General features: G+C 41.1%; 2 protein-coding genes across 2 annotated transcripts in view; one reads left to right on the forward strand and one right to left on the reverse strand.

Annotated features, from left to right (window-relative positions):
• Window positions 1-398: 398 nt before the first annotated feature.
• Window positions 399-4,571, forward strand: pex11a (peroxisomal biogenesis factor 11 alpha). The gene is made up of 3 exons (XM_008305840.1): window positions 399-645; window positions 810-925; window positions 3,039-4,571. The coding sequence occupies exons 1-3, from the start codon at window positions 590-592 to the stop codon at window positions 3,605-3,607; spliced, it is 741 nt and encodes a 246-aa protein (XP_008304062.1). The 5' UTR covers window positions 399-589; the 3' UTR covers window positions 3,608-4,571.
• A 504-nt stretch (window positions 4,572-5,075) lies between these two features.
• Window positions 5,076-16,481, reverse strand: part of LOC103375536 (RNA polymerase II elongation factor ELL) — a 28,445-nt gene continuing 17,039 nt past the window's right edge. Inside the window, exons 5-12 of the mRNA XM_008305841.1 lie at window positions 14,886-15,127; window positions 14,065-14,189; window positions 12,519-12,633; window positions 11,346-11,802; window positions 10,789-10,852; window positions 10,122-10,293; window positions 9,971-10,015; window positions 5,076-8,661 (exon numbers count right to left, since the gene is read on the reverse strand). Of these exons, the coding sequence (XP_008304063.1) occupies window positions 8,551-8,661; window positions 9,971-10,015; window positions 10,122-10,293; window positions 10,789-10,852; window positions 11,346-11,802; window positions 12,519-12,633; window positions 14,065-14,189; window positions 14,886-15,127 (1,331 nt within the window). The 3' untranslated portion in view covers window positions 5,076-8,550. The remainder of the gene's footprint in view (window positions 8,662-9,970; window positions 10,016-10,121; window positions 10,294-10,788; window positions 10,853-11,345; window positions 11,803-12,518; window positions 12,634-14,064; window positions 14,190-14,885; window positions 15,128-16,481) is intronic.

Genomic DNA, 16,481 nt, shown 5'->3' on the forward strand with positions numbered 1-16,481 from the left:
TTATTGTTTTATTTCATGTATTTCGAATAATTAGGAACACTTTAGCTTTGGTAACATTTATTTTTTTGCATGTGGGTTCTTGTCTGTGGACGTTAATAACAAGCGTACAGTGGCCCTTATCCTGTATTATCTACTTAGTTTGGTTGTTTTCATCAGTATCTTATGAAACTTAGGGAAAAAAATACTTTCACTGCGTCTATTAAGAACTAAATTTCCAGTTACTATAGTAACCAATAGCAACGCACTAGTCCGTCCACAAAATAAGTCCGTCTTCGGTCCGTCTCCAAAGCAGTCCGTCGGGAAACAAGTGCGTCTCCGGTGTTGCTTCGCTGTTATGTATTAACAGAAGCGAGGGCAAAATTAGCTTATTGAAAACGTGGGACGCTGAGGAAGTTTTCAAAATTCAGAATATCTTTTAGTGTTTTCGTCGGAAATGTTATGTGAACAACAGTTTGTGGCACATTTTGAACTGAGGACCAGTCAGTGACATTACTATCAGAGAAACTAACGTTAACGAGCTCCGGCGCGGATCGAGGTTAAACTCGGCTTTAGCTAAACTAGAACAACCTGTTCTTCTTCGGTTTTTGCAATGGACGCGGTTATAAACTTCACAAGTCAAAGTCAAGGAAGGGACCGTATATTCAGGTGAGTGGTTTAGCCTATTAGTGAGCTGGTTATAAAAACTGACGGTTTACTTTATTAGTAGAAAGACGAAGTTACTCCATGAGCGTTAACAAACTCCCAAAGTTGAGTTCTAACTATTCTCCTTTCAACCTTTTCTGTATTTTTCCCCCCCAATATTTTTTCAGGGCAACCCAGTATGCATGTGCTCTGTCGATATATTTACTCCGAAACTACACTGAGAAAAAGGACCTTGTGGCAAAACTGAAAAGTCTGGAGAGCAACATGAGTGCTGGACGAAAATGTGAGTATGAAGGGAAGAAGAAGGAGTCCATTGTTATCTGTTGGAGTGGAGTCAAGCTTCAACTACACAACCAGATATTTGTTACGCTAAATTAGACTATTATTGGCTATTATTTGGATGAGTGGTTTTTCTAGATAAGGTGTGAAAATTGAATTATCCCAGAACCAAGTGTGATGTCTCAAAGCAGCTTGTTTTGTCCAAATAACAGGCCAAAGCAAGAAAAACCAGCAAGTCAATTTTACCTGATAAATACCTCAAATGAAAAACTAAAATGATTTTTTTTAAAAAGCCGTCAGTTTCAGCTGTTCTCTCTTTGCCCTCGTGAAACTTGTCGATTATCTCTATTAGCACAGTGATATCTGAGCCGAGTCAAGATGAACTCCTGCTCTTTAAACCCCCACCACACTGGAGCTGAGTCACAGAGAAAGTAATGCGGAAGTTGTTTGACTTCCTCTACCTGAGTCCAATTTCTCGTCTCCCAACTGTCTGAAAAGCCGCTTTGCTCAAGGACACGTGCTTTTTGTGGAGTATGACTGAAGCAGAACACATAAACTGATTTCTCAAAACGTGTGCCCACTGCATAGCGCTGACCTCTCGTGGAAAACAACGAGAGCAAATCGAACATTTACGCGTTTGCTTGCGCCCTATTATCGCCACAGTGTTTATACCAGCAAAGCAATGTGTCACCCTGTTTTCCAAGCACATGGTCTCATGTTCTGTTTAATTAGTCGATGACAGTCGCAGCAGCAGTTGCCATGCCTATTAACTGTATGGCATTTACCGTGCGAATAGCAGCTGGACCTTTTTCGCTGAAGGTTGATATTTATTTCATGAAAGTGTGTTTGCTTTTTTATGCTGTTTGCAAAGATCTGTTCGTTTCATGGGTCAGCTCTGTTGACAAACCCTCCATACGTCATTCCACTGACATATTGCTATGAAAGCTATTTATTTGTGACTAAAGTTGATTATTTATTTAATAATAAATATCCAGTTTCTCAAAATCAAACTGCGTTAAAGACACAGTGTGACAGTAAACATCCTCAAGCCTATACACAACACGTTAAACATTCAGAAACAACCCCAGTACAAATACAGTACGTTTGTGGATGATGCTGCTGCAAAAAGTGATCCAATCCCATGTGTCCCTACCCTTTAAAAGTGCTGTCTCACATAGCCGCACACATCACCACAGTGCCATGTCAGCTCTGGTGAATAGTCAGAAAAATTCCAAAAGGTTAAGTACAAATAGGAGATTTTGTATTCCCTTTGCCATATCAATACAGCCTATGGGCTTAGAAAAAGCTTTTTGTCGCAATGTCGAAGTCTGCAGCGTTTTGTTTTTCCCCACTGTGAGCTGAGATGAACACTGTATGGGTGACTGCACCGTCTGCTGCTGACATGCAGACCAGCACAGGCTGTGGCCGTGACACCGATGACCCCGAGGCTGCCTGTGACAAGTCATAGACAAGTTCACTTTAAAATCCGGGGGGAAATTTGGAAGACTTCCTGAACTTTGTGGCTTTAGTATGAATTCAAAATTTACAGAGACTGACTCGACATGAGCTTCACATGGAAATGAAAGCTATGGCAATGCCTTAGAGCAGGGCCAGGCGAAACAGACCCTGTGCCACTTCGTGCTGTTGCAGTAGAGCTGTATCAAGGACAAAAGTTGGGCCACAGGGAACCAGGCCTTTCTCTGTTGGAGCACCACTTAATTATCTATTTTCTGCAGCAGAGCTGAAGCCATGGGGCTCTGCTGCCTCTACGCTCAGCCTGCCTGGCTTGCAAAAGTGGTGGTGAAGGAGATATTCATGTCTCACAGTTTAAAAAAGAAGTTTTTAGGAAGATTTGCCCGTAACATGTTTTCTGAAGGGTTCAGAAAGCAAAGTATAAAAGGAAGAGCTTAAGCCTGAAGAGGTGTGATTACAGTATGTCAACATGGGGAGTGAGTGGAGCTCTTTCCCTCAGAGTGACAGATTTGTAGTTTAGTTTAAGTGTAGCTTAACTGTTTTGTGCCGTCCGCTGTGGACTGCTACTATGAAATGTTGACCTGGCATTTCATATTAACTTGATTACTGCTCTAATACGCTTTTATTTCTTCCTCCTTTGTCAGTGTTCAGGCTGGGAAACGCAGCAAATTCCATTGAAGCTGCTAAGCGAACCATGCAGCTCACTGACCGAATGCTGTCCCTGTGCCTCACGGCGGCCAACGCCAACCGCGCCCTCTACTTTATCTGTGACAATGTACTTTGGGCCAGAAGTGTCGGTCTTATCCGCAATATCGACAAGGAACGCTGGAACGTAAACGCCTCTCGCTGCTACTTCTTCTCGTTAGTTATGAGTCTGACCAGAGACGTTTACGCAATTCTCCGGCTGATGGTGCAGAAAACAAGAGATGACCGCTTTAAACAGAAAATGGAGCAGCATCTCAACGAGAGTCCTGAGGTAGCCGAGGCTGTCATTCCTCAGCTGGATGCTTTTCTCTTTCTGCTTTTAGAAACTTTGAGATCACATCCACCTCTGGCCTTGGACACTGTGAAGAACATTTGTGATCTCTTCATTCCCTTAGATAAGCTGGGTATTTACCACTCTAATGCAGGAGTGGTGGGATTTTGTGGTCTGGTATCGTCCCTGATTGGGATTGTAACCCTTGCTCGGCCCGCGTTGAGACTCAAACCATAACAATGGTGGAGATAAAAGTTGCTGACTAACTGCTGGTAGAAAAGGTCAATCATGACCGGTGTTAAAAGGATTAAGTGTCACGTAGCAGAAGCTGTAATGGTTAACCTGATTAGATGTGGCGACACACCACAGGGACGTTGTGTAACATTAACAACATTAACAGTAACTGAAGTGCTTGTAATTTTCTAGAATGACAGAAAGTTGACTAAGTTTAAAAAAAAAAAAACAAAAAAAAACTAAAAGGGAGCAAATCATGTTGATATAGAATCCTTGTATGTTTTTTTGTAACAGTATGTTTGTATTAGAAGATCCACGGCTTGACTCTTTTACATTCCTGTCTGCTACAACTCCACATAAAACACCAGCAGTTTTGTAAGTACTTCTGCTTCAAAAATAAGGGCTCTTTACTGATGCAAGTGATGGCATCTGCTTCTGAAAAGCGTATCTCTGGGTTGTGTTTGTCACTTTTATGTGAACTGCCTTTCTTTACTCTCTATTTTGTGATAAAAATCCTGCAGAGTCAAGTGATGAACAAGCTGCTTCTCAGCCAAATGTGCTGTCAAGGGGTAAAAATCGTTTGGAGATTTCAGGGGATATCGTACTTGTTTGTAATTTGTCATTCTGCCATTCAGAGAATGGGTTGGAGTCTGGCTGTAAGTCGATTGATTTAAAGAAGGTACCGAGAATATGGAAAAAATATGCAAATCATGTTTTTAGTAATGAGCCACGACACCCAAAATGATATGTCAGATTCTTAATATATTGTCATGGAATTGTATGCTTGTGTGTTTTGATCTTTGTGACACAGACTAAAGTGCTTTAGGGTGAAACCCAAAAACCTTCACGTTCACCGAGTAAATGTTGAGAACAGTTCGTAGTAGTTTCATTCAGTTCAGATGACTGAATATTTTAGGTGTCATGGTTGATTGAAAGGTGAATAAAACACTATTTAATAAACATAAAAGTGAGTTAAAATTGTGCTTTTTTACAAACTATGTGTTGTGTATTTTAATGATATAATAATCAATGAAACGTGCGAGTGCAGGGCGCAGTTGGTAGCACTGTTGCCTCGCAGCAAGAAGGTCGCCGGTTCGCGTCCCGGTGGGGGCACCGGAATCTTTCTGTGTGGAGTTTGCATGTTCTCCCCGTGCAGCGTGGGTTCTCTCCGGGTTCTCCAGTTTTCTCCCACACAGTCCAAAAACATGTTGAGGTTAACTGGTGATTCTAAATTGTGTGAATGTGAGTGTGCTTGGTTGTCTGTCTCTCAGTGTGGCCCTGTGATAGACTGGTGACCTGTCCAGGGTGTCTCCTGCCTTCGCCCTAAGTCAGCTGGGATAGACTCCAGCACCCCCACGACCCTCGTGAGGATTAAGCAGTGTATAGATAATGGATGGATGGATGTGCGAGTGCTGAAAAACATTTCAGAAAAAGAGTAACACTGCCCTCTGGGGGAAACCTCACACCTTGCTGAATTGAAAAGAGCTTTATTTTTCAATTTCACTGAGACAACAATACACTTTTTTTTTTTTTTTCTTTTTTCCAAAGCTTTTCTTGAGAGGATGACGTGATAAAGCATCCACCGTCAAAAATTGCAAAAATATATTCCATTTCCCTTTCACCATACTTTGAGTTTTGCTGTGAAAAGAATGAACAAACTATGCAAAGATGAATCCCATAAAAGAACAAACGTACAAAGCAATAAATAAAGAAATTTGTTCTTCTAGGTAGATCAAATGCAGTGATTTTAAAGTAGGAACAAATGTTTGATTTCACATTTCCGTTGAGAAGGAGTTGTTTTCTTTTTAGTACCAACAAACCAACCTAGATGAAATATGTGGGAACAGTTTCCTCGGCTTGAAGTCGAAATTAAAACAAAATCCAGGCCATTATTTTAAATACACATGTAAGCAAATAATAAGTGAATTCTAGTTTTCTGGAAAGCCTGTCGTTTTTACGAGGCCAATTTTTCATAGCTGGAAATTGATCAAATTAAATAGAAGTCAGTGCCAATACAGTTTATGCTTTTTACAAGGCATCTGAGATGAACGAGAAACGATGAGCAAAGCACTTTGAAAAGTGGCAACAGTGTTAAACTACAGATGTGTAAAGACTGCTGGCCCAAGTGTTTTTTCTTCTTTTTTTTTTTCCAGAATACCAATAATGGTTACATGCAGAATCACTCTGCTTTCTGAATGAGAAGGCACCTTCAGTAGTTCGCTCCTGCAACAGTAAAAATAAAAAAAGAAAGGTGACAGTTAGCACTTGAAAAGCCCCTTTTATCCAGGGTGTGGTATCCCAAAAACATGTCGACACAAATGGCACAATTCTCTTTATCATATTGTGGTTAGACTGATATGTAGCCCAGGGAGTGTCAACCATGATACTGTTTTATTGGGTCACGTTATATAATTGAGTCAGTATTAAGTGGTAAATGGGAAGCCCATAATCTGAATTAAGTTGTGTTATGGTTTAAATTTTGGTACATCTTGTCATCATAGTTGAAATGTTTCAGTACCTCTCTGGTTTAAATGAAAATAAATTAAGTACAAATACATTTATATGTCTAAGCAGGTCGAACCTTGCACTATTTATTGCCAGTACCATAGTAAAACACACAGGTGTTTCTAGACATTTTGAAGAATCTGATGCTTTTATCAGTTCGATATATATGAATGAGCACTTAGCATGCATACTGACTGTAGAATAATAAGAATAAGAGGTCCTGAGACAAAACAGGCAGACATATTAAAACACTTCTGTAAATGTACCCAAGCTTTTTTCTTTAGCTTTGGTAATATTTAACACTCTAAACCGGTAAAACACTTCCTGGGCTCACAATTATGAACGTTCCAATACTCAGTGCCGATAAATATTCCTTTCATATGTGCCAAGAGACAAGAGTGACGGTTGCTAGTCTCCAATCCTTCAAACATACCAGAGTACTGAATGTAAAATGTTGATTTGATTGCAAAAAAAAAAAGAGCTGCTAAATATGTGACAACAAAACCACTGACTATTTGCACCGAGAAAATCAAGAGGAGCAAAGCACGTTGATTCGTAAATATTTCTGCAAAGATGCTTTCTTTCGATAGAGGTGCTTGATAGGATCGGACAGTGAATTAAATTCCTGTACAGTTCATGATTATCTGACAGATAATGAGACAACAAATGAAGCAAAAAAAAAAAAAGAGACACAAATGGGAAAAAAAAACAAGAACAACACGACTATCCAGTAACTACACTTTCCTTCAAACTAAGAGACATTTACAGATCTGAGAACACTGAACTGTGCAGGTTAAGCCAAGAACATTTCATAAACAGAGGTACCAGAATCATGGAAATGTTTGACATACAGTACATGTCAAGGCAAAACAAATATTAGCTTCATTCTCTCAATTTAAGCCATCATTAAGACAACAGTTGTGAATACAGCTACATTGATGCAAATGTCCAGAGAACATTGAAATCTGATCACTAACTCCTACGTCAGGCCACGGCTAATTAAGATGAAACAAAATTACAGGTTGTGGTTAATCAGATGCACCTACTTTCGGTGCGGATAATTCAAGAAGGTCTCTAATGAGTCTAAAAGCCCCGCCGGCAGCCCCTAGAGGTCAGGCCGCTCCGTCCACCCAACCGAACCAAAGTGGTTTGAACTGAATGAGCAGCCCACAGTGCCGTCCTCACCACACTCTCCCCCCTCGTGGGGTTTGTTAAAGGCATCTCTATCACATTCAGCAGAATAACATCCAAATGTAACACACACTGAAGTGAATTATTGTTGTTTAACTGAAATCCCACATTAAACATCATCAAGACTTTACGCGAAGTCAAATCATAGCGGATAAAAATGTACTGACAAGTTTGATTACCAAGATAAATACCCTGTAAGCTCTTTAAACTGAATGGAAATCGAAAAGCTTTCTATCACAGAGCAGTTTGTAGTTAATCATCTACAGCATAAACACAGCGTGAGTACTGTATGTGGTATTATCCGGAAACCTGTAACCAAAAGACTTGAGAGATGCGTGAGACGATAATGCTTCTTTTTTCTTTTTTTTTTATGACATAATAAAAAGGCAGTTCATGGTTCTTTAGGCTACATGTGGGTGAAATTGACACTAGCGAGCACTGTCTTGAAACCAGAGTTACAGTACTGCCAGGAGTCCTTCTGTGGCATTTGAACATTTCTCAGAAATGAAGCAGGACATTTGTTGAAAGCTACGCGATAAAATTCTGAAGATACTGATCCTGATCATAAACTCTGAGTGAAAACAAAAAGTAGCACATTTTGAAATTTTGAAAGAGGTCAGATATGAGGCTCTAAGTCCTGCAGGAAAATACGTTTTGTATGGATGACAAATTTTGCGAAGAGTTAGCATCCACTCTGAAAAGAGACATACTGATCATGGCACAGCCACATACTGTCCATATGTGTTCTTCTTATAACTTCTGAATAATTGATGTGATTGAATATGTTATGTCATCATTTGACTTTCTGTCAGCAAAAAGCAAATAAAGAAAATTTCTCTGTGTTTAAATATAAAGACTTTAGTAGCATTTGTTTACCCCTAAGATTGATTGTACCATCACTTTAATACTTAAAAATCAACACTTTTACTCTGACAAGGTAAAGGATATCATAAAAATGCAATTAGGCAGGAAGGATCACATCTGTCGGCTTTCACTGCGTCATCTGACCATTTTACAGCAGAACAGAATCCAGCCATTACAGCCATAATCGTAGCTGAAAACCGTAGTGTTAAAGGGTAACATTTGATCACGAGTCGGTGGTCTCAGCCTCGCTCCTCGATTCCATTAACACTCCGAGGAGTAAAGTGAATAGTGTCTCAGCGACTAGGACCCAGCTGGGCAGTCTTTTGGTCCATTACGAGTCTTTTGGTCCAGTTGTATTCCACCCTGCTGAGGGCAGAGGCCAGTCACTAGGAGAGTTCCTGTGCTCGGTCATAATCTGTGATCAGGCCTTTGATATGCGACAGTTTCTTATGGAGGTATTCGCATCGCTTCTTCTCTTCCCTGTACCCAGGAAACTTCTGAAAAAAAGAGAAACCAGTGAGCTTTTAGTGACTCCTATTTTAATCAACCTGCTGGACCTCATGCAAGAACATTTTTATATTCTTACCATAAACATCTCTTCGCTTCTTTTGTTAGTTATTCTTTGCTTTAGTGGATTCCCTAACTTTCTTACCTGCACAAACTTCTCATAAATAGCTTTTTTCAACCTCATAAATGCGGTCTGTTAATGAGATTCTGTTCATCTAACTTATGTTTATCTGCTAATGCGATATTAACGCAGCTGTCGATGTCAGAAATTACAAAAGGGATGGTTTGACATAAAGATGCCAAATGTTCATGACGTGATAAATGGCAGCAAATTAGATCACTGCTGATGTTAAGCAGACAGGTGCTTTAACGGAGGATGTTTACGTCGATTGCAAGCTTCATTTTAAACCTCGACCGATTTCCATTTAACTACTGAACTGAACAAATTGTGCAGAAATAATGATGTCAATGAAATCAAAAAGGAAACCTTGTTTAGTCTGTCAGTGAACCGGGAAACCATAATGCACATCGCACAGATATGCTGAACAGAGTATTTATTTCGACCGTCTCTCCTGCTCTTGTCACATATTTACTCACTGTGGGCTCATTTTTCACTGCAATACAAATTCCTGCATTTCTATGGAAACAGTGCGGCCACGGCTAGAAGGAGATACAACTCAGTTATAATGCCATAAATCATACATTTGAATTTCTTTGATTATTTTTTTGACAAAAATTGGAAAAAAAATAGTGCCCACAGCTTTTACCAGTACTGAAAAAATGGTGGCGCTATAAACTTTAGCTATGTTTTTTGTTGTGTCCATACTTGTATCCTTTCTGCTTTGTGTAATAACAGCTTGCGGTTCACATTTAAAGCCTTTTAATTTTTGTCACATGACTGTTGGTCACAGCTGAGTCGGTCACGACTGATTCCGTTGTGCGGAAAAGCTCAACGTTTTTAGTATTTTTTGGGGGGAAATGTGGTCAGAGATATAATTAGATAAGTAGAATAAAGTGATTTTGATGATTTTTGTTGATTCTATTAAGACGTTTGACTGGAAAATTCATTCAGATTAAGGCGTTGTCAAATCCAATAAAGTTTTTGCCCTTCCCACTACAGAAGGGCAGCCTATCTGACCGTGACCTTTAAAAACAGGCCTGGATCACTCACGAGTAAGTTTAAACTGAATAATTGGTTCCTTCCATGTGCCATTTGAACACGTCTGTATGAGCAGTTCTTGCATGAGGGCCAATGGATGATGCTCGAGGCGTTGGATTAAGTGCGATAAAAATTCTTACTTTCTTATATTTTCGATACTTCTGTAGTATTTGGTCCTCCATAAGCTGAAAAAACAAAACAAGAGAAAAGGTGTTAGCGTGCCATGTATGTGATCTATTTTCTGCTTGGTGTTTTGGAACAGCTACAGTAGGCTCCCAGTTCAGACAGTACCTTGTACTCTTGTGTTCCCGGGGAGAGAGTGTTGATCTTTGAGCCCAACTGAACAAACATCTCTGTGATAGCCCCAATCCGGTCATGAAGAGCTCTGTATTCATCGTACTCGGCACAGAAGTCGTCATTATACTGCTGACGCTGCTCCAGTGCTGTTATGGTGCTGTATTTTCTAAAAAAAAAAAAAAAAAAACAGGAACAACATTAAGTTTTAAAGAGCTGCTTTAAAAACAGATCTCTCTCTTAGGGATCTTTAAAAAGCCAAATCTTTTCCCAAGTCCCTCCAGCAGATGGCGCTGCATGTTGGTGGACCGAGCGGCTTGACACGTCACTGATTTAATAACAGCATGATGTGTTGACCAGATGTATAAATGTAAGACATAAGATCATTTGTTTTCAAAGTAATTCTCAGTGAAGCTTTGTGACAGCTTATTTGGACACATCTGTTACTTCCCTCTATTTATATGAACGTAACCCTTCAGGAACACGCTGGCGTCTTTCCTCAGTTGGTTAGAATTAGAAATTTTAACCTCTCAGTGACAGATTACATCAACAAAGGGTGATCTAGTGCCCTGATGTAGTGACGGCTATTTGGATTTCATCCCTAAATCCCTTCTGAAGCTGGGAATATGACATAAATAACAATCAGGAATGTATTTAATCTTACATTAGGTAGTCAGGCAGTTCCTCTGCTGTGGTTCGATTAACAGGTGTTTTCCCTCCCTCGTGGCCTGGAGATAGGAAACACACACACACACATATGCATATTGAAAAAAAGGTTAAAGCAATTTACCAATGCAAATGTGATAATGTGGCCATCGCATCAAGGCTGATGGAGTCATTTATCGCTGCCTCCGATAAGAGATCTGATCCAAGGCAAGCAGTGACGTCAGCAGCGCAGAGTAGGAGGCAGCGCTGCCTGCTGACTCGCTGGACCGTAGGTCACCCAGCTGTTCCACAGTCAATCATCAACAGACTAGAGGGCGACAGTGTCAGAGTCCTAACTGCTCTCTCAAATGAAAACACATCAACTGCTCTTTGTGGGCTTCCAGAAACAACTACAGCTGAACCTTCTGGTTTTGTTCTTTTTGCTGAATTTAACCTGATCCCTCTCATAAATCTGCACAAACAACGTTGAGCTGATTCACGGCCGCACAATAGGATACATGAAGTGTGACGGAACATTGAGGAGAAAACCATTTTTACAGTTTTATTGCCGTTTACCTTTGAGATTTTCTTGATTCTGCTTCATGTCTGGACTGGTCTCTATCCAGTCTGGTTTTAAACGCTCTCGCTCCTTGTCTTTGTGTTTTTTGGACCTTTTCTTTTTATGCTGGCCGTTGGTGAACTGCTGGTCGGTGAAAATGGAGGCGTTGTTGTGTGAAGGCTTGGGGCTGGGCGGAGGAGGAGTCGGCGCTGTCCTCTCCAGTTTGGGAATAGTCGATGACCCAGTGAGTTTGTGTGGCGAGTACAGACCATTAAGGCTCCTATGAAGATGATTGCTGGTTTTGTCGAACTCCGTTTTAATCTGTACACCGGAGTTTCCATGACTAGAGGAGCTACGAACACCGTTGGTGCCGTAGTCTGTGTGAGAGGGTGACTGCAGAGGCAGACACTGGTCTACTAGCTTTTGCTTTTTAGGGGTTTGAATGTTGGATGGGTCCAAGGCCAGTGGGCGTTTCTGAAGGGAAAAAAGAGAATACATTGAATAAAAGTGGCCAGACAGTGTCAGCAGTATGTGCATTAATAATCTTTTTAGTTGAGAGTTAGATGTGACACCGTTTTTCTTTACATAAATGTAAAGCTACAGTTGGTAGCAATTAACTTAGCAAAGAGCCAATAAACAAGGGAATCAGTTAGACACGCTCTGCCTGAAGGTCACCAAAATTAACCTACACAGACATCCTAACTGCAAAAATGCACACTTTATATACTGGTTGAGTAATTGTCACAAAAACCAAAGTGAGAAAATGCACATCCACTGTTTCATGGGTAGCTCAGAGGAGGAGAGGTGGAATGATGAAGTTTGCTTATGTGCTGTCAGATGATTTCTTGGCCAAGATCAGTAACTTTGTGGATTCTGGCTGTTGACAACCAGCCCTTGTCTGGAAATAGCCTGGCATAAAACATGCTCATCTAACCGGATCCAGCTACATATTTACCGTACACGACAGCAGAGTGATGCCAGTCATCGCTGCTCACTCTTTCCCCACAATGTCAACCTCTTTCTATAACTCCAACTGGAGTTGTATGGCCTCAAGCTTCTTGTTTAATTACACAAAGAGATCCGCATCAGAGCGATGTGTATCTAAAAATGAGGAAATACCCCATCTATTCCTACTCTTATGAGACAGAATAAGTGGAGGGAAATACAAATCATTCAAGGTGAATAATTACCACTGAGAGATTCTTGGCAGGGCTGAGACGTGAGGGAGAGTCCCCAGGAGTTTTGTGGAATGAATGGTTGGACTGGGGACTCTTCAGCTGGCTACTGTGGAGTGGCTGCAGCTTCCTGAGGAAAGATTAAGAACACAGCACCTTCAGCTGGACAGTGACTGCAAGGTAAATGGCCTGGAAAGCTAAACAGGAAGTGGTACTATGTAGGTCATGAAGCTTCCTTCGGCAGATTTATGAGCAAGTGGATGAGTAATTGTCATGTATTGCGACACGGTTATAGAGAAAACACAGAGGACCCAACCTTTCCACAGAAGAAGTAGTCATCGGCATTACAAAACTGACAATCTTTACTTTTTAAAAGTTTCTGTGATATATTTCATTTTGTGTTGTGGGTGACACAATCAACAGGAGGCCACCACAAAGACTGAAGCCAGTCCAGTAGTAAGAACAATAGCAGCAGATTTAACCTCTGTAAGGCCAAACCCTCTTTTCTGGTAATCTGCTTCCTACAGCTCCTTCCTCAAACAGATGCCACTGCAAAAAGTCACTCCTCCCCAGCGGAGTTCACACAACCCTCTTAATCATACGGTCAGTGTGGGTGGATTTCAGAACCATTAAACATTCACATGAAACAGTAGTAAATAAAGCCTGAATAAGAAGGACCTTATCCATAAAAAATGAATACAATATTCACTGGCTATCGCAGCTTTATCGCGCTTGGCAAACAATTTGATGACCACAATTGTGAGCTTTTTACACTTAGCAGGGGTGGTGAACAGAGGGGGTTGTTGCAATCAGCCAACAAGACTTGCACTTTTTCCAAAAAACGCTCGTGAAGCACATGGCCCGCATGTTTACTGGCAAGCAGAGGAACCGTACGAGGGGAGGAAAGCTCACCCTGAAAAACTCTGAGCCTTCCATGCTAATGCCATTTGGCAACACGGTGCAGGGAATATTTTTCTCTGCTTTGATGTGTCCATTAAGAGATTCATCAGTGCAGAGAAGTAGTCATTTAGAAGCTCCCCTTTCAAAATGATCACAGCAGCCTTCTACATTAATTCACCGGCCTTTCTGTATTAACGCCAGCACTGTCACAAAGCATCCATCCCGTAGTCTTCTCTGCATTACCTGCCCAAAGAGGCCTCTAAAAGTCTAAAAGGACTTTAAGGCAATCGTTTGACGGTTCGGGGAATATGCTTAATTGCTTTCTTGCTGAGAGTTATGTGAAAAGATGGACTCTCAAGTCTGTGCGATAAAATATGGGGATAAAGCCAGCAGGTGCTCAGCTGTGCACGGTTCTCTGGCAGCACCAGTTTGTGTATAGATAAAACGAATGCTGTTAATTTGTGAACTTTAGAGGTGCTGGTATGTAGGTGGTTTATCTGTGGTTAGATCCAGGCTAGCCAGTCTGAACGTATCCCAATAACATTGCTCATAATTATTGCTCAAAAAAAGTATACAAAGACATCTTTTATACATTCTCAAGTCTCTCAATGTAACAAAACACTAACGACTTTTTCTATATGACGACTAACTTCATGCTTACCTGATCAGAAGCCTGTGAATGAGCTGCTTCTCCTCCTCTACATATCCGGGCCAGTCTCTCTGGACGTGTCTGTAGAGCTCATCCTTCAGTGAGTAGCTGTGGTCTTTAGGGTTCAGTTTACCAACCTGAAAAAAACCAACACCTCTGAATGTTACTTCATCAGCAGAAAGAGGACAGAATATAGCAGGAAAAGAGGCCAGCAGAAACTGTAAATGCACCAGCTGTGTGCCGTAACGCCGCCATCATATTAAACTCAAACAAGACCCAGCGTACACGTTTCTGTGACACAGTGGCACCGTATTGTTTCTGTCACAGACGTTTTAACCCTGCCCTTAATACAACCTAATCTCTGTGATACAAATCTACCCAAACCAACCACTTTCAATTCTGAAAGTAGTCAGTCGGATCCCAGTTTGAGACACCCCACCCCTCTCCTGTCAAAACACAATCTTCTCGTCCAAAGATAATTAAAGCACAGCCCTAATTACAGCTACCAGCGGCGGCAGAGTCTCCACTCGATGATTGCAGTGAGACACTGAAACACTGTGAACACAGGAAATATGCCTGAAACAAACTTAGCTCACATTATCTTTTTTAGAGCAGAGGTTGTAGCTGTTTTAGCACCAGGCTGATTCTGGTGAGTTTACTGGTAAATTGCACGTTAGGGACTAATTTATGTTTGTAGTTTCAGTCTTTTAGCTAATATCAACTTGACACCCGACAAGCAGCTAAATTTGTATTAAATTTGTAACCTGTTGCAACCGATGATATTCATCCCTGGTTGGCAATGTGTTTACATAACAATGAACCAGATAGCTCACCTCATCCAGCACTGAGGTCAAGTCAGCCTTGTCCTTCGGAGTGGCCCGCTCCCTCTCCAGCCACAGTATCAGCTCAGGTTTCTTGTAGGGCTTTAAGGCCAGGAGATGAATGATGCGATCCCTCAAGGGCCGATGTGCCACAGGACTGGGAACCAGGCTCCTCTTGTTGCTGGGGGAGTGCTTGTTGCTGCTATCTGAGCCTGATACCAGACCCTGCTTCCTCTGGACCTTCACACACTTGCCTGAGATCAAAACAAAGGTACACACAGCAGAGTTTCAACTTGTGGAAGATAAAGAAAAGCTACTTAGATTAGTGATGTAATGAATCAAAAAAGCAGGGTTTTTTTTTTAATGGCCCTACATGAAATTAAAAAAGAGCAGAGAGATTATTACTCATCTGATAACAGGATTCACATTCGCTGACAGTATCCGGTAATAGCACAGCCAACATATCATTCCTAATCCAGTCCTCAGGCAGTATATACAAATCACACCCTGATTTTGAAAGACAGGCCTACACACGAGAGACAGCGCATTTTATCTTTATTGTATCTTTGTATTGCCCTGTTTTATGGCTTTATGCAAATGCAGCAGATACTGTACGTGCAGCAATTTCCGCCCAAACTGAAAAAGCAGTTTACATACATAAATACGCTGAACACGACACCGTGCTCGTCCCTCTGAGGCGGTGCTGCTGTGAGTGTAAGGCTAGATAGTGGAGTTAACCTACTGCTGGGTAAACAGAAGAACGTGGAAAGTGAAGCAACTAACACAGAGAGGCCCTTTCTTCCTGCTGCAGTACTAATTCAGTTGGACCTGGTCAGGCAGTGCTTATAGATATCTGCAGGCTGTAATCTCATTACAACTGTAAGCCATACTTTGGAGGTTGCTTTAGGTCAAAGACTAACAGTGCTTCCACACTGAGACAACATGGCAGACATACGGAATGCACAGATAATGTTTTACAGCACAGTAATACTGACAAAACTGTTCATATTTACTCTTTCTGCAAGCAATTTTAGACTTCAGCTTTCACCATATACAATATTCCTGAGGTTTCTTTAAATCTTGCAGAAGCGTGTTGCAGCATTTACCTTGAACCAGGTCACACAGACTTTAGAAAGTCATCCTTCCTGCACTGAAACAACCTGAACTGCAACATTTCAAACATGCAGCAACTAGAGCCACTGTAATAAACTAGTGAAGCTGGAGGGAAGTTTAAAGATTCCCTCCATTAAGCTTTAGTGACACCTTCCATTGTGACAGACGAGTATTTATGTGCTCGTACTAAAGACATACTGGTGTTTTTATGAGCAACGACCAAACATTTAAAGGAGCAAATGTTAGCAGTAGTGTAATAACATCATAGAGGAAATCCCTGTAAGGGGTAAAGTGAGGTGAGGTGACTTTAAAATGGATTGAATTTGTATCTCTCCAGCAGCAGGTGTGCACGAATTTGGTTGCCTAGTTGTCAGTTCCCTCCTTTCCACTGAAGGCAGCCGAACATTAAATCATACATTATTATCTAAATTGTGGACATTTTTCTACTGCAACCTGTAATTGTGAGTTGGTATACGGACATTTTTTTTCTGATGA

This window comes from Stegastes partitus, unplaced genomic scaffold (assembly GCF_000690725.1).
Source record: "Stegastes partitus isolate 25-593 unplaced genomic scaffold, Stegastes_partitus-1.0.2 Scaffold2654, whole genome shotgun sequence".
Taxonomy (NCBI): domain Eukaryota; kingdom Metazoa; phylum Chordata; class Actinopteri; family Pomacentridae; genus Stegastes; species Stegastes partitus.

Coding starts and splice junctions, on each gene's coding strand:
- pex11a (XM_008305840.1), top strand. CDS start 590: ATGGACGCGGTTATAAACTTCACAAGTCAAAGTCAAGGAAGGGACCGT. Junction 646..809: donor GGAAGGGACCGTATATTCAG/GTGAGTGGTTTA, acceptor ATATTTTTTCAG/GGCAACCCAGTATGCATGTG. Junction 926..3,038: donor CATGAGTGCTGGACGAAAAT/GTGAGTATGAAG, acceptor CTCCTTTGTCAG/TGTTCAGGCTGGGAAACGCA.